Consider the following 21,360-nt stretch of genomic DNA (forward strand, 5'->3'; position numbering starts at 1 on the left):
CCCATTCTGAGGTAGTATATAGGAATGGTTGCTGTTAGTGCTTAATTTGACGTCAACATTGGAGATGATCTCACAAAAATCATTAGAATGAACTTCTTACAATTTAACTGCAGAATTAATGAAAACTGGCACAAAGCTTGCAACAAAATCAAAGAAATCTAAACACAAAATGAAACAAAAAAAAAAGTACTAAACTTGAAGACTATTATTTAATAAATTTATAGTCGAGTTTTTCAGTAATACAATCAGCTAAATTTCATACCCAATTTAATGTCTCTAAAAATAACAAGCACTTATTCTAAAAGAAAACAATATATTAAAATATGGATCACAAATATATTGCATCAACTATAAACTATTGCATTTTCACCGAAGTACACACATGCTCCAGATTACAAGCATCAAGGTTAACCAAGCCAATAGTCAATCAACACACAAACTTAAACTGAGTAAAATAATGTCTAGTGGTCCTGTATACAAAGTGAGAACATTTTATCTGCAATGGGACTGATAATAGATAAAAATATATGAATACGAGCTTCTTGCTTCTAATTTTGCCAGTGGGACACTTTTAGTAAATGCAGTAAACAAAATGCAACTAAAAATCATTTCATACAAGAAAATAACAGCAACATCTAATATAAATGACAGGCAGAAAAGCACACCTGAGAGCTGTTAAGTATAAACTGGGTGATTTTTGAAAGTAATTTAAAAGGCTTGCAAGATAAATGCAGCCTAAATTACTCATGTAAAACTGGAAGGCTCAAACATAATGTGAAACTGACTATAGTCATCTAGCCATCTTGAGTTTCAAGAAAACTGATTGGTAGACAAGGCAGGAATTAAAAAATAATGCATTCAAGCAACATGTGTATACAAGTGCACACCCTAAGTACATTTGTATACATACATCATCAATAAAGGGCCACTTTATTACTAAAGGACTCAATATTATCTATCAAGAGAGATACAACAGACCCATACATGAGGATCACAGAATGCTCCCTGAACGTATTAACTTTAAGCTTGAAACTGTCACCAGTTTGACAAAACTTTCATCATGAACTACCACAACGCTGAGAAATTTTGATATGCAGACTATGACAAATGGAACGTCTTTAAAAAAAAATCCAGGATATTGTCAAAATATGAACTAATCACATAGCACACAGATTTCAATATCTAAGTAAACGACACAAGATGTTGACAAGAAATTTAAGCAAAAATACGAGTATTAGCATGTTGATATTTATGGTAAGTAAAATTGTTTAAGCACTTTTCCTTGTACCAAATTCTTGACAGTATTTATAGCATATGCAGTAGCAGAATCTGGTGTTATTTAATAAGGATCAGTGCAATAAACATGCGAAATGTGTAATAAATGAGATGGAACCAATCTTTTATCCATAGCTTTATTAGTTCTGTACCACAAATTTAAAAAGTTTCTTGGGGGAAATTTTGAACATCTTCCTTAACACACTTGCGTTCATGGCAGAATTATTTTCTACCACCATCTGTATACATGCAAACTAAGACCACCAGAAAATCTGGAATCACTGTATTAGACTAGAGGTCGGTTCAAGGTGCAGCACAAGGTAGTAAAAACAAAAACTGCAAGAAAGATACTGGCATTAATATAGACCAAAACAGTTATCAAGAAATCTGGGTCTCCTAACATTTAAGAAACTTGGTTAAAGAAATAAGCATCTGCAGGCATATGTAGTAATAAAAGGATTATCAGCATCACACTGAGGTTTCAGTACTACAATCTAACATGTTAAGAACCAGTTCAAACAGCATATCAACATGTCCTGAAGTCATGTCAGGCACTTACAAGTCTGGATGCTACCATACAGTTACTTCTTATCCTGGACTGGGATACATGCACAGCCTGTAACTTGCAGAATGGTCATGCCAGCTTCATAGCAGCATGCCTAACAGAACATGCCCACCATGGGAATATAACAAATGGGTTCCACTTTGTCCAGCAAAACAACCTATATCTCAATAAAGCTGCAGTTCTTGTAAACAGGTGCAACATGCAAAGAAAGAAAGCCAAAGATGAGATTTAAGTGTATGACACCAGATCCTCTGCATTGATGACAAGTGCCAACAGCCTCCATGAATTCAAATATACACCCTGATACACTCTTTTTCTCACTCTCTCATGTGTGTGTACTGTTAACAATATACCTGCAGTAAATGTTCTGCCAGCATGTAATACTGAGGATACTGATCACAGTTTATCACATATTCCCGCAGTATGATACAGGTCCCCAGCTGGATCCAGTTAAAATTTTTATCTGAATAGTTTTACACAAAATATCAAATGCGAAGAAAAGCTAATGTGAAGTAAAAACTCATAATATTGCAATATAACACTCTTTTCCCCATTCCTAATGAAAAAATCAGTCACAAACAAAGCAAAACTAGTCAAAATATGCTTTAAACTTCCATCAATTCCAAAAGAAAAAAAATACACCCAAACCAAATGAAACTTCAAACGATGCAGTCAGACTAACTACAAAGATATAGATTTTTTTTCAGCAAAATATAAATAACTTGAACTAAGTTTGAAATGTCTCAAACTTTGCCTCAAAACCTGAAACAAACATGCACTCACACACACACAATCAATTCAATCTATTAAAGTCAAGAAATGTTAGCAAAAAAGAAGTAAAAAATTGTATTTTTGTATTCACATACTTTTATTTTTATTTTATTAAGCAATCAAGTCTCTGAGTGTTGTGGATTTCTGTACTACCAATATTAAAATGGTAACCTCTTTGGAGACAAAAAGTTTTGAAATGTCATCAATGTATGTTGTAATGCACTTCAGTATTTGAATTATACTTGTTACAGTACTTTCAAGTACTGATTTTTTTTTTTATTTTACTTATTTCTGTAAGTACCTCCTCAGATGGAGAAAATCTATCTAAATATAAGCCCTATTTCAATGTAACTGGTCTCTAACGGTTTCTAATAAAATATTTATGCACCAAAAATGTCTGTGGCTTTGAACAAATCTTGTGGAAAACACAAGAAAATTGAGCAGAAAACTGATCAGTTCATGCAGTCAAATTAGAGATAAAGACTGCAAAAATCAGACATACAACTCAAAGAGATAAGAAATTGCTTGCTTGCAGTTTTCTAAATGACATCTGCAGCACAAGTGTCAAAAACTGACTCGGATTCTTGCTTGAAAACATTTATTTTACATTGTACCTTCTACATTTACAGCAAGACAAACCACCCACATCAAAGATAGAAAGATAAACTCAGTTGCAGCATTTTTTCTCAATATGCACTCTTTAATACGTGGCCAGCGCGCTTCACCTGACTCATGCACATTTAAGTTTTCCTGAAACTGCATGAACAGTTAACTCTTTTATGAGGAAACCATTTACACATGAATTTCCTCCAAGGGACCATGAATGTGATGATTTTTACAAGTTCAGGGATTCTGACAACAGACCCTCCCTTTTCATTGCAAAGATACTGAGAAGAACAAAGCGCAATAGAACATGTCTGATACTTACAAGTCCCTTTATAACAGATTCTTACACGGTGAAGGTAAAAAAGTACATCTGACAAAACAAAGATATGCCGCTCTGTGACAATATTGAATTTTCTGAATGTCTGACTCCAGAAAACTAACCAGATTTTACAAAACAGGACAAGTGTAGAGTTATTCAGATAAAAATTATTTTTCTTTTTCAATAACTTTAAACTTGCGACATAATTCTGACTTATTGTTGTATCTTCTCTAGCTCTTTTGTAATAATATTTCTGAAGATGGGAAATTCTAAGTCAGGCAAAGTGGTAAGTACATAATTCCTATACTGTCAACACTGTGATTATGTTAAAGATGGAATGGCCTCAGACATTACCAGTATGCTGCGACCATATTCTGTATCATTACAACAGCTCAGTCCAACCTCAAAGACAGTTAAGTGATTACACTGCAATAACCCATTTAAAAAATAATTCACCTTCATAACCATGGCAACAAATGACTATGATATCCAGCAACTGTTTCTTTTTTGAAGGGAAGTTCTAGTTTTAGTAGTTCTTATTTGGTTTACGGAGGGATTACAGCTCCATTGATAACTAAAACAAGAGCTGGAGTAAGTCTAAATTTTGACAGGAAGCACAAACTGAAAGAGTCATCATCATCACATTCTGCTTTAAACATTGCCATACTGTCAAAATTGGTTCTACAGACAAACTATAATCAACACATACTACAGATTACTGCAGCCTTCTTTCATCAACAGTGTCACTCATAGGTAACACGCAGAAACTCCAAAGCTTGAGGCTATTTGATGAAGTCACTCTATGAAACCAAGAATCCATTGGGTGGTAAAATTGATAGGAATTTTTACATACAGGTAATGATACAGACCACTTTGAAAGTAAATAACACTGCGGCAGTATTATTTCTTTTTTGAGTTGTCTGCGTCCTCTTCATCATCATACAAATGATGATCATCATCATCATCATTCTCAGATAGCAAAGGAGTGGATGACCGAGAAATCGAGGGTGAAGGTGGTGCAGACCCAGGTTTCGTGTACTTGAAACTTTTGATCTAAAAGGATAAGACAAACATTAATCTGATTGTGAAATAGCAGCTACACTGAACAAAATAACAGAAAAGCCATTTTTCCTCAGGTCCTCACAGGCTGTCTCCTTATCTATTGGGGTTTAAGCCATGATGAAACTTTCTTTCACTGTTCTACAAATTCTACACATCACATTTTTTGGACCTTCTTGCCTTTATGTGACAAAATTTTCAGGTAAACACAACAAATAGCACCTACAGATAACTGCTGATCACTGAAGACTTCCAGTCCAGATTTTTAAGAAGGAAAATTATAAATCTTTTAAGACACCAATTTGTCCTCAGACTTTGTCCTGCAAAAAGCCATGATTCTTTTCTTCATAACTGAAGAAAATCAAAACTTACCGAAAAAACATCGTCATCAAGCTGATCAGTGCGAGTCTTGGCCAAGGCAATATTGCGAGCCTTTCGGTAGTACTGCCAAAATATATCACTCAGTTTAAGCATGCATGATGACTGCTATTTGCTCTAAATAAATAAGCTATTCAAATTTTGAATAAACCATAAAATTAAAATTAGCATAATTAAATACAAGGGTATAGTAAATATTATGTCTACTTACAATGCCCAGATTTTTCCAATCAAGTAGTTCACTCAGCCTCTCAGTGCGATTTCTCTGGATGATTCTCTGGCGCCGCGAAAGGCAGGTAAAATCAAACATGTACTGTAAGAGATGAAGACTAAATGTGTTATCAAGACACAATTTAAAAAAAAAAGCTCTTTGAAATGACCGTATAAAATGCAAAGCATTAATTGATTTATACCTGTTTATTTGAGCAAGCCTGTGTTTCGATGATCGTTTGACATTTATAATGGACATGCGACTCTTTCCTGGTATGGCTTTCCTAATTCAACAACATGGCTGTAAAATGCACTCTAAGTCTGTCTACCCACGAACTTGTATTACTGGACTACTGGCAGACGATTTTTTCCAGTTAACTACTAAAACGAGGCATGATACCACAAAGCTTCCGGTTTAGTCACATTCTTTGTTTAGGCTCGCCGAGACTAACAGCGGAGAACTTCGCAAGAGGCTAAGCGCTGGTCTTGGCAGACAGACAGCAGTCCACCTAAACACATCCATGGTCTACCTGAATTCCTAGTTCCTACACCCATGGATGTGTATAGGTGGATTGCTGTCTGTCTGCCAAGACCAACTTTTAGCCTCTTGCGAAGCTCTCCGCTGTTAGTCTCGGACAGCCGTAACAAAGAATGTGACTAAAGCGTAAGCTTTGTAGTCTCCTGCCTCGTTTTAGTAGTTAATCTGAAATGTGAATAAACCGGAAGCTTTCTTGTCTCATGCCTGGTTTTAGCAGTTAACTGGAAAAAAATTCGCCTGCCAGCAGTCCATGGATATTAGTTCATGCTACACCATCTTGAGTATGCAACAGAAGTAACATAGTGCAGTTTCCCACTGTCCATCACTCTTTTTTATCTTACATGCTATTCTTACTTGAGCAAGCTCTTTGATAGAATCTTCAGCACTCTTGTGATGACGATCCACAATGTAGATACCATAGGTTTTGGGGTCTTGGATGTGGTCATGCATAAAGCACCCAAAACCCGAAAGATTGGTTGTGATGCTGGGGATTCCCATCACAGTGCATTCCGCTGCAGGCACAAGCATATATACATCCTTTTCATGTTATGTCAACAGATCTCCAAACAGCAAGATAAAACTAAAAATAGATGAACTTTAGGAATGTTATCATGCTTGTTTGCTAATTCATTAATTTCTTGGTATTATCTTTTTTTCTTCACAAAACCTCTGCATTTAAATGTATTTTTAGCATCTATACCAGTACAGAGTGCATACAAGCACACATTCCCCTTCTCTCCCTCACACACAAAATTCAACCTTTTTACCTTTCATTTAATAACAAATCTAGATGAGAACGAGTAGAATGGTTACAGCCAAACAAATTAACAGTCATACGAGCTTACAATCCTACTGCTTATATTTAAAAGTATTTACTGCAGCCATAAGAAGCAGCAAACCTGGGGTGTAGCCCCATGGCTCATAATAAGATGGAAAAACGCCTAGATGACATCCTCGTACAAAATCTTCATAGTCCAGTCCGAAAAGAGGGTTTGTGGAGTTCAGAAACTCTGGGTGGAACACAACCTGTAGCCACCCAATGAAACACAAAAAAACAACACTGTAAGATTCACTATTTACATAATATATGCAAAGATAGATCTATATAAAGAAGAGATGCAGACTTATAGAAACAGATAGAATGAGAAGTAGCTATGAAATTATTATTGTCATTGTTTTTTGCTCCTACCACCCATCCCCATCTTCCCATCTTTTCCATCTGTGTACCTGCACATTAATTCCTTTTTTCTGCAATTAGAAAATTATCCTAAAACCAGCTTTATATTGATCATCAATATTAACCATATGCATAAAGTTATGGTTCAGTATCTTCATGCTTTTACTTACAAAGAACGTACAGGTTTTTTGAATTGATGTTTTGTAGATGCAAACAAAAGCATAATTGTAAATGTGGTAAACTAGTAATAGTGACTGATATAAATTTTCAAGCTTCTCAAGCAGCAAATTGTGTAAGCCACAATCCGCAAGTGTAGGTGCTAGCAAAGGGGCTAAGCATATCCTGCTTGAACAAGATTCTAAACTTTACCTTGACACGATCATGGCGATTGTTGAAGAGTTGGCAGCGACGAAGGGCATTGAGAACTGGATCGTTGTGGTCATCTACTACATTGTGTGTGCAAATGGGAGGAAGGTTATGACGCTGCATAAAACAGTTTAATGAATATGAGAAGAAGAAAATATTTGTTCATTATTACAAGCAGCATTTCCATAAAACAGTTTTTTTCAAAGTCATGGCAGATTCTCATAACACCCAATGTACAATTTTAATCTGAAATTAAGTGATAATTCTAAACCCTCCACTTTGTATTTCCATGAAGTTTTGTATCTTTTGTACCACTATGTTAATGGGGGAAAAAGATTACAAAATGTTATAAAAACTCCAATCACACAAAAAGTTACTTCATTTAAGAGAATCTCAATGAAATGAATTATTCCATATAACAAATTCTCTTATTTGAATAGGTTTGTTATATTAAAAATTATTATATTTTTTAATGAAATGTGTGACAATGTGTTAGTTAATCTCACACACAAACACACACACTGAAAATGAGTGATTTATAAGCACCTGTGCAGCAAATATACATCTCTTAAGTTTGACCATGTCTTCTTGCTGCAAAATGTCATCACCATTTGGTAAACTACCCCTGGAAAAGTAAAACTCATCATCAGTGATAGAAATATTTGAATCCATCTTTTATTGAGTGATTACATCATGTGTTCTTTTATTTATATTTGAACAGCCTGGCTTATAAGTTCCCAATTTATCAATAAGGACAATTTCCGAGGAAATAGTTAATCATTGTGCATATATTGGTTGCTATGTGAGTCAACAGAATTTTTCAAATTTCATTTCTCTTAATCTAGCTTTGTCAAGACACCATGCTTTGATCGATCCATTTACTGGAACTCGTAAGCAGTTGTACAGCAAGGAAATGACAAAGAATCACTACACAAATACAATAATTTATGGTTCAGGAAAAGCTCTTTCTAAATTAGCATGAAACATGTTTGTGTCGATTAAAATAATTTAAATATTTGTCTTTCAAGTTTACACGATGGAGCACAAATGCACAAAATTCTTATGCCAGCAGTGCCAGCAAAGTGCAAAATCTACAAGTCAAAAATGAGTTTAATGAAATTCTTATACATGTATTTAAAAGTTATGTGAATAACGAAATACAAAGTCATGGTTTTTTATTATTATTTACTATTTATGTTATCATCTTTTATTTTTCTCATTTTTTAAAACAAGAGAAACCGATTCTTTTTACCAGTTAACTTGAATCTGCGGTTTATGCTTACAACAAAACTGCAGCCGTCTACATTCAAATCATCTGACTAACAATCTAGTCAGTCATTAAACTTCACTTTTAAAATGAAAAAATGCTGAATTATGGGGCAGCTGCACTCCAGTATCAAGTATCAAATCACTCATTGCTGTGATCAGACTTGTGACACTTTGGTGACTGCAGCATTCTGTGAAAGTCCCCGGTGCTCTCTGGTACAGAACGGCAACAAGAAATATAAAACTGTTTAGAAAAAATCTTGCTACCACCATGTAGCTGGACCATATGACATAATTCTAATGAGCAATAAACTTTGAACCTTCATCCAGAACCTAATCACTGCTGTTACTATTGATGCTTCACTGTAATACAAAAGATAACAAAACAAACACAAAAAAAAGTTTAATTTTTCCCACTATGAACCTCACCTGAGGCAAACATCAAATATGCGCCTCCCAATCTGGTTTTGCACATAACCGACAGTATCACGCAGCTGCTTGGCAATGGCCTGCCCTCGCAGGGACTCGACGTTAAAGTTATTGTTGCGAGCTGGGAAAATTAGGAAGGCTATAACTGTCATGTCACTGCTGCAAGACTGTAAAAAACAAAGTGGAAAGTACATGGAACCTTGAGATGATGTACTATACATCCTCTACCATTACCATCACTACCACAACCATCATCATTATATTCTATCATATTTTTCCTCTTGCATGTTATATTTTTATTTCTGTTACTTTGTACTACATACTAAGCCAGCTGCTTTATCAAGGAAATGTGCTATACAAGTCCACTTTCTGACATTATTTATATTTTTCTCAAAATTAAAAAAAATAACATTGTGTCAAGCAAAACAAACAAAAAAAGCACATGAACCCCAAATAAAAACAAAAAACTGAAAATGAGCAATAGTATGAAAAATAAATCTTCTAGGAAATCAAGTATTTCTAAGAGGCAATGAAGCTAAGTGTTAACATTTACTTTCATGTAATGGTTGAGACGAGCCAAAGATTCAATGAACATATCAGCCCCCTTGTTGGAAAACTCGTAACGGCCAGCAGTAAAAAAGTATAGAGTTTTATCAAGATCAAAGTCATAGTGCCTGAGGAAGAAATATATGTGGTTATCAAATGGTGAATTCAGATGACATAATAACAAACTAGTGTAACAAGCTTTTTTACGTATATTTTTTATCTTTAGATAATCAAAAGTAAATGGTAATATTCTACATGACATTCTGCAACAAGCCTTTAGCTGCTGAATAATGTAACTATTCCTATTCCAAACAGTGTTCAGAATTAGAATTTTTATCAAAAGCCATTATTTTAAAAAGAGATTTTTTTTTCCAAAGAATCAAGGAAATATGATAAGAATAGGGGTATATTCAAGATAAATAACATTCTGTAATGGTCTCAAAATAATGTATATGCTTCTAAATAAATCCATTAAGAGGTAATTTCTCTCTCCAACTAGAACTGCAACCCTGATAAAATAAGCAATCATAATTTAAAAAAAAAAAAGATCAAATTTTACAGCTGATAAAAGATCAAAGAAGAATACAAGTATTAATATACAACTTTTAACAATATTTAACTTAATTTACTCTCGCAATGGAATTTTTCTTTATTTCATACTATTTATAATCTCTCACCCATAAAAGTGGCCTCGGACAAAGTCATTCAACTTTTCTTTGTTGATTGCATGAAGGTTTTGAAATTCATGCAAAGCACTGAACTTGATGATATTCAGTCCATTAGGTGTGATAACATCTGTAAATATATTATCAGCATTGTAGAATAGATGCGATTTAAGCTGAACCAAAAGAATATAAACTATTCTGATAAGTTGTTGGTAACCAAACAAGCCCTGCATGATAATAAAATCAGTTGACCCAAGTACCAGAATATAAAACATGTCTTATGATATATGACTTAATGTTTATCAGTCCTGCCCTTTAATTAGTACAATTTATAATTTTAACGGCTCATATCCAAAAATTTTGCATAGTTGCCTAGTATTGGCTCTCTGAAATACTTATTATAGCTTCAGAAGATACATTGCAAAGGAATAAAAAAAGAAACTCATTACACCAAAACCAACCAAGACAGATACAGTCAAATCTCGCTACTATGCCACCTACCGGGACCAAGCAAAAGTGGCATAGTAGCGAGAGAGGCATAATACTGAGGGTTCGTAAAAACGGCTTTATTTGCTCAAGTTACCCGTCAGTCCAAAGCTCTCAACAATCGTCGGCTGGCGCTAGCTGTCTCCTCTCATTCTCCCCCTCACCTCTTCATCCTCCATCCCTCCCAACCAAATAGCATCCTGTCGCTAGTCGACCTCCTCCCCCGCTCTCCCTGTCACGGGCTGTCACCCGCCAGCGACCACCCCCCATCGCCAGCCTCCACCCTCCCTGTGTGCGTGCTGTGTTCCATCCCACCTAACTGCCATGTCCCACACTACCATATGATAATCGAGCACTGCGCGGAATTTCATAACTTGTGCCTTTTAATAATCACACAAAAGTGGCATAGTAGCGAGAGTAGGTGGTGGCATAGTAAATTTATTTTGCATTGAATTTTGTCTGGACCGAGCAAAAGTGGTATAATACCGAGAGTGGCATAGTAGCGAGGTGGCATAGTAGTGAGATTTGACTGTAACTCAATTTCAATGTAGGATTGTCAGGTGCTGCAAAATGAGGCCAAAATTATTTCATTATTTCACAAAATGTTTAGACAAGCTGGCTTTATAGGTGGGATTAAAAATTACAAATAGACCAAATTTTTTTTTAGCACCAGAAACTTCTGAAATAGACATCTCTGATTTCAAGATGATGCAGGAAATAGCCAGTCTGCCAAACATACCTGGCTTGCGCTTCAAGAGGTACTCTGACTCCGTGCCAGTAATTTCGGAGACCGTCGTAAACACATGGGCACAGTGCACGGCAGCTCTCTCCATGCAGTACCGATGGTAAATCTGACGATCTCCTGCTTCTTTGTCTAAGTTGAACTGTACATTAAGTGATAAATGTTATATTACAGCTTCATCTACGGCTGTAAATGTCCACATAAAAAAACCGTGATAAACAACACAAAGTTCCATTTTCTTAAAAACCAAAGAGAAGCCCACATAAGAGTTTCTTAAATTAAAAAAAAAAGTTTGTATGTGTGCCTGTATCTGTGCACATGTGGCAGCATAAGTACAAATGTAAAAGTTCCGACATTTGTGTGAGTTTATATATACCTAACATTTCCACAGGTTGGGTCGTCGAATGCAAGATGAAATTATATTTTTTCAAAACTGGCACAGAAATAATTAAGAATAAAAATAGATATGTGTTGATGACTTCAGGGACAGAAAAGATGACAAAATGAATACGGCTTAAACCAAAAATACAAGTTACCTTGTCGAGGTTGTTGTAAAAATCTGCACTGCCAGCACAAAGATATCGACCCAGTAAAGTTGCATGGGTAGTGAAGATTACACTGACATTTAGTTGCCTGAGGCGGCTTAAAATAAGCCCAACACCTGCTAGCCATTCATGGAAATGACCAACCACTGAAGCATCTGATGGCAAATTCTTCAAAAACTACAGAGGCAACACAAAAAACATTAAACAGTAACAAATCAGTGCAGCAATGAATGTTCCACAGACACTACAGGAGCACCTTGATACTGTGTCTTATACGGCAGCTCAGAAAACTTTTCAGAAATACCAAATTTTCCAATCAGGATGCTTAGCAATCCACTCCTCTATTTTGTTGAATTATGTTCCATAACTTGCAGAAAATTTTTTAGATTTTAGCACAACAAAAACCTTGTTAATACCATGTCTATTGGGATTATTATGTAACAATATCTGATTAAAAACATCACTTGAAAACAGTGTATATCCTATGTATCCTACCTAATAACAAAGACTTTAAAATAGATCTAGTCTAGATATATAATTATTATTTAGGGGAAAAAAAGGAACATCTGTTTAATGTTATTTGACTTCTCCACACAACATAGGCTTAGTCTATAAGAAACAGATTTTAATCCTGTTAAATCAATATAATGTTCATAAAAGTCAGACTCCTTTCTGCATTGGTTTCCTTTCTCTGAGAACATCAAATACAAGACTGCTTCTATTTGTTATACCATTATCACTGGCTACCTTTCTACTCTGGTCTCTCGGTTAAGAGGAACTTTGGGTTTCGAATTCTCTACCCATGTGTAAGATGCTCCTCTTCTTTCTTAGCCTTTAAACCTCACTTGAAAACATATTTGTTAAGTACTACTTGTAATGTGTCTTCATGCGATCTTGTCTTATTTGGCTGCCATACCCGAGTGTTTTATTGTGTTTTTTAAGAGGTATGCATGACCAAATGAGTGCACCTAGGACTGGTTGAATAGGCACCTTATAAATAATTATTTATCATTATTACAATATGTAAAATCTCTCCAACTCCTTACTTCGCTCAAAAACCAGGCAACCAAGGCACCAAAGATGACAGCATCATTTGATTCTCGATCATGCCACGGAATGCCAATACCTGCATTCTCCCAGAGTTCATGTTTGAATTCATCCAGTTTCCAGGCCGCAGACCCAATGTCAAATAATACAACTTTGGGATACCCATCAATTAGCCAGCGCCCAAAAAACACCTGTGTCAAAGAGCAAAAGACAGACAGAGCAAAAAATAAGAAACAGGCTGCATGAAAATATATCCATTCTGACAGAAACCTATACAAATCACACTTTTCTTGTCAGACCCGGATTATTACTGTCTTGAGATGACAAGAATCTCAAAAGTATTAATTATTAAGTAATTCTTTTCCTATTCATGGTTTATTCAATATAAATGAAAATGAAATTCAGAACTCCATGGAAGGATATGTACTGTTATACAACATGTTTGACACAGTCAGTTTGAGACTCCCTTTGACAAAATATAACAATAAAATAATCTTATAATGTGCAGTACCCATTATATTAGAGTCTTAATAGAGTAAAAATTTGTTTCATCAAATGAACAGATTTTTATTCATTACTTAATAATAATTCCCCAACTCTGATTAACTAACCCCAAGATACACGTCATCAAAGACTGACAAGAACTGAAAGAGATCAAACACAAGATGTCAATTTACAGCCATTTTAGAACAATCTTATACAAGAAAGGCTATGGCCTCAGTGTGAGATGGGAGCATGCTTAATTAGAGGTCTTCATGTTGCAACATCACATCATGGATCTGACTTCTTTCTAGGCATGTGGAAAACAAATATTTATGAAGATTTGTATCTTCTAAACAAAAGCCTCAAATTCTGGAAATTTATTGCCTATAATAAACTTATATTATTATAAAATAATCTCATGTGTCTTTGAATTGATCAAATTATTTCCTCCCTTTCCTCTAATAGACAATAAGGTACATGCAATAAATAGGACACTTTTCATCAGAACCCTGATACAAAAGACTGCAACCTACAATGAACAAGAGAAAGATTTTTTCCATGTCAAAGTTATTCAGTTAAATGTAGGATAGGGAAGGCAACACAGGAGTGGAGATGGCTACCACCTTCACAAAATAGCTGACCTGAGATAAGAGTGGCCTCTCACACCTCACTCACCTACAACTAAAATGCTAGCCCAAGCCCTCTTCTTAGCACACATCCAGAGGGATGAAACAATAATAACAGAAATATCTCCATGATTTGAGAGTTTTTCCATTCTCCACAGATATACAGACCTTGATGCCAGCTTGCCTCAGAGTATTGATGGTCTCACGGTAAACATGGTGATGAGGTTCCAGGATTTCCACTTCAGTGCGGACGCATGCTTCATTGTAGGGCCCCATCAGACAGTACTGCTCTCCCCATTCTTCTGTAGTTACTGGCGCCTTGGTCTTGATTACAGTATAAATACCTCCAACTGCACATTAATGAACTGGGTTGTTAAACAAGGTAAACAAACAATAATTTAAAATAAAGGCTACATACAAAGCATGTACATTCAGTGAATGAAAAATTAAAGTGTTTAACGCTTCTGTTTGTTGTGCAATAAATAGTTGTTAGTGAGATGATGTCAACTCTCTGGACATGGAAAACCCTTATTTCCAGCAACAAACTGATTCAATAATATAAATGCAAAATTTATACTGTATAGTGCATACTGACATTTATAAGGAGCATGCTCTTAGTGCTTAAGAACAAGAACGAGACATGGGCAACATATGAGGGATAGAAGAACAAGTAATCAACGTATGAATGACAGAAGGATAAAAAACAGTACTGATGATGAATAAAAGACAAATACGAAAAAAAAAAATGAAAAGAGAATCCAAGTAACATGGACTATGAGTATTGTTATTTTGCAAAAGGAAGATGGGCAGGGAAGTAGCAACAAGCAGAGAAGGGGGCAAGGGTGTAAAAAAAGACTAGAATTTTATGGACTGTTGTTAGGAGTAATGCATAATGAAGAGGTACATCTTCGGTGTACATTTAAAGAATTCAATAATGGGTAGGTGGCAGATATGGAAAGGGAGAGAGTTCCATTATTTTGCTGCACATTAACTAAAAATCCTGTGGCCATATGTTGTTGTTCTGGTGACAGGAATAGTTAGGAGGCTGTCATCATCAGACAGAGCGGAGTTGTCTAGCAGGGACATAAGGAAAGAGAAGTTCTAAGAAATAGTCGGGGCAGGAGCCAGCAAAGAATTAAAACACAGCACTGACAGTTTGTACTGATTTATTTGGTATTTTTTAACTGTTTTAGTAAGTCCTTAAGAAGTAAGGCGTATCTTTTCAAAATAATTATATTCATTACCATTAAGTATTTTAACTAAGTACATTAATTATTCAGTTTATTAGTAAATAATATTAGTGTATTAGTAAATGGTGCATACAAAGATTGTACTATTAAGAGCTGACATCTTTTACCAGTAACAGTTTAACAGTATAGCCACTTAGACCAGATTTAATTAAAAGAAATCAAATTTTTTTCACAATATATTATGCTGCCATGGTTCCAGAACCAAAACTCTAACCTACACTTTCATCGATGACCTTAAGAATACAACAATAATATTGCTTATTCTTTCTGGACTGAGTTGTTTCTTTTAAAGAATCATTTCTATTCAATGAAGGATAATGGTATATTTCTTTGATCAATATGACGCCTTCATACATGGATGTGTATTGGTGTTCATGTGAGAAATTTCTTTTTCTTAATAGGGTACACACATGATTGCATATTTATAATTACTATTTTATGTTCTTATATGTAAATAAGCGTACATTTAGTAATTTCAGTCTTGAGCTCTGCTAAAACCTGTATCTAGTTCAGTCAGCAGCAACTCCACATGACTGCTTTACAATGCTATAATGTCAAACAAACATAAAGCTATGAAAGGCAAACATGCCCTAGTGTTCTATTGTTCTTGCTTCGGCATTGTTCTACAATCATGAAGAAACATCTCTATATGACCAAGATGCTGATGCTATTTTAATTTCCTCTCCTTTCAATGGTGCCTTCCAGTCAGATTAACAATGTATATGAAAAGCTAAGTTGGCACTTTTTGCAGTTCACTGTGCAATGTGCCACACACATGTTCTTTCTGCTACTGACTTTGTAGGGGCATTTTGTATCTGACTGGTGTTAGAGGGTACATCAGGTTTCACTCTATCTTGAATATAGAAACAACTGTAAGAGTAATGGCTTTTGAGTGGAACTCAAGCAGTCGATTAATTAAAAGCTTCTTAGTACTTAGCTCCATGGTTAAATAGTGAATACCTTCAAGCTTAGCAGACATTTTAGAAGCCATAAATGCAATATTTCATAATGTCTTCAGTGTCTACACAACACTAAAAATTCAGTCATGTCATAAATTTCTTAATTAAAGTCTCTGAAATTAGGTTGTACCTGTTCAATCCAATAGATTGAACGATACATTTATTAACCTGTGCATCTGACTAGATTCTGTGATACAGGTATTTTCCAGAAAATTGTACACACTTCTTCTGTATTATTATTATAGACAAATATTCTACCCCAAAACTCCTAAGAAGGAATTTCTATAAGAGGTCTAGTTACTGCCTAAGTGGATCCACACACTAATAATGTCTCAAGTATATGTACTGTCTGTAGGTAGCTATGGAGATTACAAAGGTTGCTTCAGTAGATACTTGCATAATATTTTATCCATTTAGTTTTTACAGAAAATGAGAGTAAAACATTCAGCAGAAATTCCAGTGCAATCAATTCAATAAAACTGTCTTTCTGATTACCCAGTTATAATTATTTTCTATGTGGTTTATGTGATTTTGGATGTTTACATAAGTGTTTATATATAACAATATATAGATATTAAGGTGTGTATGCATACACACATATATCTATTGGTGGAAAATTGCATGAAAGAAATTAGCAGAATTCTGTAGCACAATTGTATAAGTTTACCAAGTAGTACAAAGCCATGTAATAGGATGACTAATAAAGTCTATATATTATTAGAACCAATGAGAAGATTAGTCAGAATGCTGTTCAAAGCACTTCTCCAGTACAAGAATGTGTTTAGCAAGACAGCTAATAGTAAAAAATGAGGATAAAACATTATTATGTCAGATCGATGCCATAGCAATGTATATACAAAACATCTCTAAGACTGTCCACAATCCACAAGGGCAAACACTTAGCCCAAAATTTCAAATATCTTAACTTCGAAAATTTGATTTCTCCATCACAGTCTGCTTATGGGCCTTTTTACAGCACCGAGACTGCCCTGCTTAAGGTGACAAATAACATTTTGTCTGCACTGGATAGACATCACATTTCTCACCATGTTAGACCTGTTTGCTGCCTTTAATACTAGAGACCACACTACTCTCATTCATAGACTCAGTATTCTCTATGGCATCTCAGGCTCCCCACTCAAATGGTTGCAGTCATATCTCTCAGATAGGACTCAGTTACAGTGAATGACTGTGTGTTTCCACCAGTATTTGTACGCTCAGAAGTCCCCAAAGGTTCTATACTTGGTCCCATCCTCTTTATCACATGCATGAAGTCACTTACTGCTCTAATTCAATATATCTGATCAATCCTTTGCTGACGACACTCAGCTGTATACCAGCTGTTCTCCTTCTCAGGCACACACTGTTATCCAGAGCATCCAAGATTGTATTTCTGATGTTAGACTATGGATGACCCACAAGTTAAAACTAAATGATGAAAAAACAGAAGCTTTAAAGTTTTTCAAAGAGGACACCCAGAGTTTACCTTTCACTGCATGTCTCTGTTCGGGTAGGTGATGTCAATATTTCTTTTGTTACTTCACATAGCTAAGGTTACACAATGTCTGCTGACATCTCTTGATAAGCATGTTTCTCACATCTGTCATTCTACATACTATGAACTCTGGAAGATCAGCTCCATTCGCCATACTCTGTCCATCTCAACCACCAAAATTCTCATCTGCTCATTTGTTCCGTCTAAATTAGACTACTGCAGCACTCTTTTTGCTGGCTGTCTTACCTCATTGACAAGCTTAAGAAAGTCTAGAACTCAGCTGCTCATCTCGTTTTCCAAACTCGCAAATCTGAACATGTCACACCACTTCTTCACTCTCTTCATTGGCTACCAGTTAAAGCTAGAATAGACTACAAGCTGTCAACTCTGTGCTATGAATTCTTTGAAGGCTCCTCCCCCAACTACTGAACTGAAATCTTGTCTGTCCAAATCCCTGCCTGAAACCTTTGCTCCTCATCAGACTCCCGCATTCTATCCCTTTCTTCCACAAACACAGTAATATACAGACAACTGACATTCTCCCTCTGTGTTGCAAAGTAGTGGAACTCTTTCGCATCACATTCGCCCCTTGGACTCCAAGGAGTTTTTGAGTTAGGGAAAATGGCGTAATAGGCACAAGTATTTGGCCGGAAACTAACAACTAATTCGATATAGGTTTTCAACTTAGGGAACTTATCGAGTTCCGACTGTACCAACATAACTTAAAAATTACTTTACTCATGAAGCACATTTGTCAATATGCCTCAAGTGTTTACTAGCATTTTCAGTTACTTCTGCCAGACATCTCTGGGCACTAATGTGCTTGAGTCTGAGCCATGAAAAGTAAGTCATGAAATTATGTGTCATGAACATTCATTAGTGCTGCCACCCAGCAAGGGTCTCTTGGTCAGCTTTGTCAGTAGTTGCATCTAACAAATATAAGTCAATCATCTGACACAGACCCAGATCAAAGGATTAATGTTGGTATTATGAACTATAAGAATAAATACATCGCAAACTTCTTATTAATTTTAAAAGGACTATGCTGGTGGGTACTAAATACAAGCTTGTATGAACTTTTTCATTCTTTTCAAATGAAAGTGTTAATATTACAGTCTCTAACAATAACAGTCTTAATGTATAAATCATGTGGCTTGTATAGCCAGTATAAGTAAGCTCATTTTTTACACGTTCTAAGACTGAGGGTTAAAAAAAAGATGACTAGCTAAGAAAATGCTGATCGATGTGCTCTTGTAACACTTTCGCATACGCAGTGCATATTTCGTTCTTAAATGACGCTCACTGCATTTTTCATGGTGGACAAAAGCATGACAAATCCCAAGTTAGGCAAGAGAATGATTACTATATCGCCTACTGCTAGCTATCGTGCGAGCACAGGTTTCTGGGTTTGTATGTTATGCGTTCACGTTTCCTCTGACACTCACCTTTATTTGCCACCTCCCATGCCACTTCAAAAAGCCATCTGTTTTCTGCTGCAGCCTTTTCACCTCTATCGAGATCAGATTCATCATATTCAGGCTCGATGTTTTTCAAAGTTCTGAAAAAGCTGCTTTGCCTCCTCAGAGACATGTCTGCTGTCGGTAGGCCTCACGTCTGGGTGAAGGTCGCTTTTCGTAGAGAGACGGGGGTTTTCCCGACCTTCAACGGGTTCACCGTATATGCAAACTAGATCATGGAGACATTGCAGCTCTTTTCATGCAGGTGAGCAAAGGAGGCTCAAACACACGCTGACTATTTAATCGAAGCTTTCGTCGCGGTGTGGACAACTGTGCACTCAAGACGCCCAACAGTCACAGCAAGACGTTCTTCGATTGAGTGACCTACCCTTGAGTCGAATGGCTGTCTGCTTGTGGAAAGCGGTGGGCACGTAGCATGTTTGCCCTATAACTCCACGCTGAAGGTGGCCTGCTGTGATAACGGTCTGACCTTGCTATGAATACGCACTTTACCACCCACCCACCTTACACACACTTAAAAAAAAAAAACCAAACGTCTTAAAGTGGCATCCTAGCTTAGCAGCAGCAAATGAGCGCCGATATGCTCATTTTATCCAAAAGTAGTGCAAATAATTTTAATTTGTAGTTTAGTTAGTAACAAATATATCTAACTTATGGTAAGTACAGTTGCTCCGAAGATTATATTGTTTATGCAACGCTAGTGTGTTCAGCTAAAAATGAATACATGCATAAGGTGACCAGATGTCCCAATTTGGATGTTTACATAAGTGACAGTCTCGCCTTTGACCGCATGTCCCGCCTGCTCATGAAAAGTCGACCAGTAGACGTCCCGCTTGTATTTAAAAATCTGATTGCCGTACATTGATTCGTATCCGTGGATTTGGTTTTTGCCTATCGCTCTTTGATTAATAATTTCACAGTTGTCTCATAGTTTACCGCCTTTCGGTGCTCCCCCCTCCCACTGCTTTTGGCCTTTTTTTCGACACCATGATCGGCACGCGTGTCGCTTTCGCTCCCGAAACGTCAGGTCACCTTACTGAATACAATAGCATACAACGAATTCAACGAATAACCCTGGCGCCTGGTAATGTGGTCTCGCTTGTCGCCGCTGCAGAAAGGTCCAAGGTTCACATCTCATCTAGGGCCACTCTAGACTTGTTCGAAAGTCGGCCATCGGCCCCCCTTCCCCCCCCCCCCGGGTACTTTGGTTTCCATTCCTCTCCCCTCAGCGCGGATTCACCTCTAGGTGGAAGCATGCACTTCCGCCAAAGCATCAAGCCAGCCAGAACCGATGAAGAAGTTCGAAAAAAAAAATAAATAAATAAATAAAATAACTGGCATCCAGTGTCCCTGCCCGTCAATACACCCACTAACCCACCGTAAAGGTTGTAGGTCATCTCACTTCTTCCTCTAATACACGGTTAAATAAATGTAACTCATAATGTTTTGACATTTTTTTTTCAGCATTTACACGTTTCACAAAGGAAGTGTTTTTTTTTTTTTTAATTTTAGTATTACATGTATACAAAACATTCTACCCGGAAACTACGGGCACAACCCTACCTTCCCTGTTGCTAGCAGACTGAAAGTTGACGGCGTACTACAGTACAGTCGCATAAATGCTATTGTATTTCACTGCCTACCGTTCACACGCAGTCCATATGAGTACTAAAGACCTGTCAGTACTTGATACACCTTTCGATGATCGAGTTTCAAAATTTTCACACCCAAAAAACGCACACAAGATAAGTGGAAACAGACATTTCAGCATATCTACGTACCCTACAAAGCAGCAGATCGTCTAAACCAGTGATGCCCAACCTTTTTCGGCCTGCGGGCCATATCCATTTCGGACAGCCGTGTCGCGGGCCATATCCATTTCGGACAGCCGTGTCGCGGGCCACCACCGCAAAAATACCAAACAAAATATATATATATATAGAGCAGATACCATTTTTATTAGAACCAAGTTGTACTTACCATTAATTATGTACTAATTAGTGGTATATTTGAAGTTGTTTTCCCGAAACCAACATCAGAATGTCCGGCTGCATGAAGAGACACCAAGTCGGAGCACTG

At 36.4% G+C, this 21,360-nt stretch overlaps 1 protein-coding gene across 1 annotated transcript; it reads right to left on the minus strand.

The window, feature by feature from the left end:
* Positions 1-195: 195 nt before the first annotated feature.
* Positions 196-19,777, minus strand: LOC112560175 (glycogen [starch] synthase-like). Its single transcript, XM_025231808.1, has 15 exons — positions 19,249-19,777; positions 14,268-14,449; positions 12,990-13,181; positions 11,935-12,120; positions 11,396-11,540; positions 10,183-10,300; positions 9,513-9,633; positions 8,960-9,126; positions 7,811-7,889; positions 7,268-7,381; positions 6,621-6,747; positions 6,076-6,233; positions 5,185-5,286; positions 4,968-5,039; positions 196-4,589 (listed from the first exon to the last, which is right to left on the minus strand). The coding sequence occupies exons 1-15, from the start codon at positions 19,391-19,393 to the stop codon at positions 4,437-4,439; spliced, it is 2,061 nt and encodes a 686-aa protein (XP_025087593.1). The 5' UTR covers positions 19,394-19,777; the 3' UTR covers positions 196-4,436.
* Between the last annotated feature and the right edge of the window lie 1,583 nt (positions 19,778-21,360).

Source organism: Pomacea canaliculata, linkage group LG3 (genome assembly GCF_003073045.1).
Source record: "Pomacea canaliculata isolate SZHN2017 linkage group LG3, ASM307304v1, whole genome shotgun sequence".
Taxonomy (NCBI): Eukaryota; Metazoa; Mollusca; class Gastropoda; order Architaenioglossa; family Ampullariidae; genus Pomacea; species Pomacea canaliculata.

Excerpts from the sequence above, each read along its gene's own strand:
- LOC112560175 (XM_025231808.1), bottom strand. The coding sequence starts at position 19,393 with ATGTCTCTGAGGAGGCAAAGCAGCTTTTTCAGAACTTTGAAAAACATC. Across the intron at positions 9,634-10,182 it reads GTCCGAGGCCACTTTTATGG|GCACTATGACTTTGATCTTG; the intron begins GTGAGAGATTAT and ends TTTCTTCCTCAG. Across the intron at positions 7,382-7,810 it reads GATGTATATTTGCTGCACAG|CGTCATAACCTTCCTCCCAT; the intron begins GTGCTTATAAAT and ends TGTTTTATGCAG.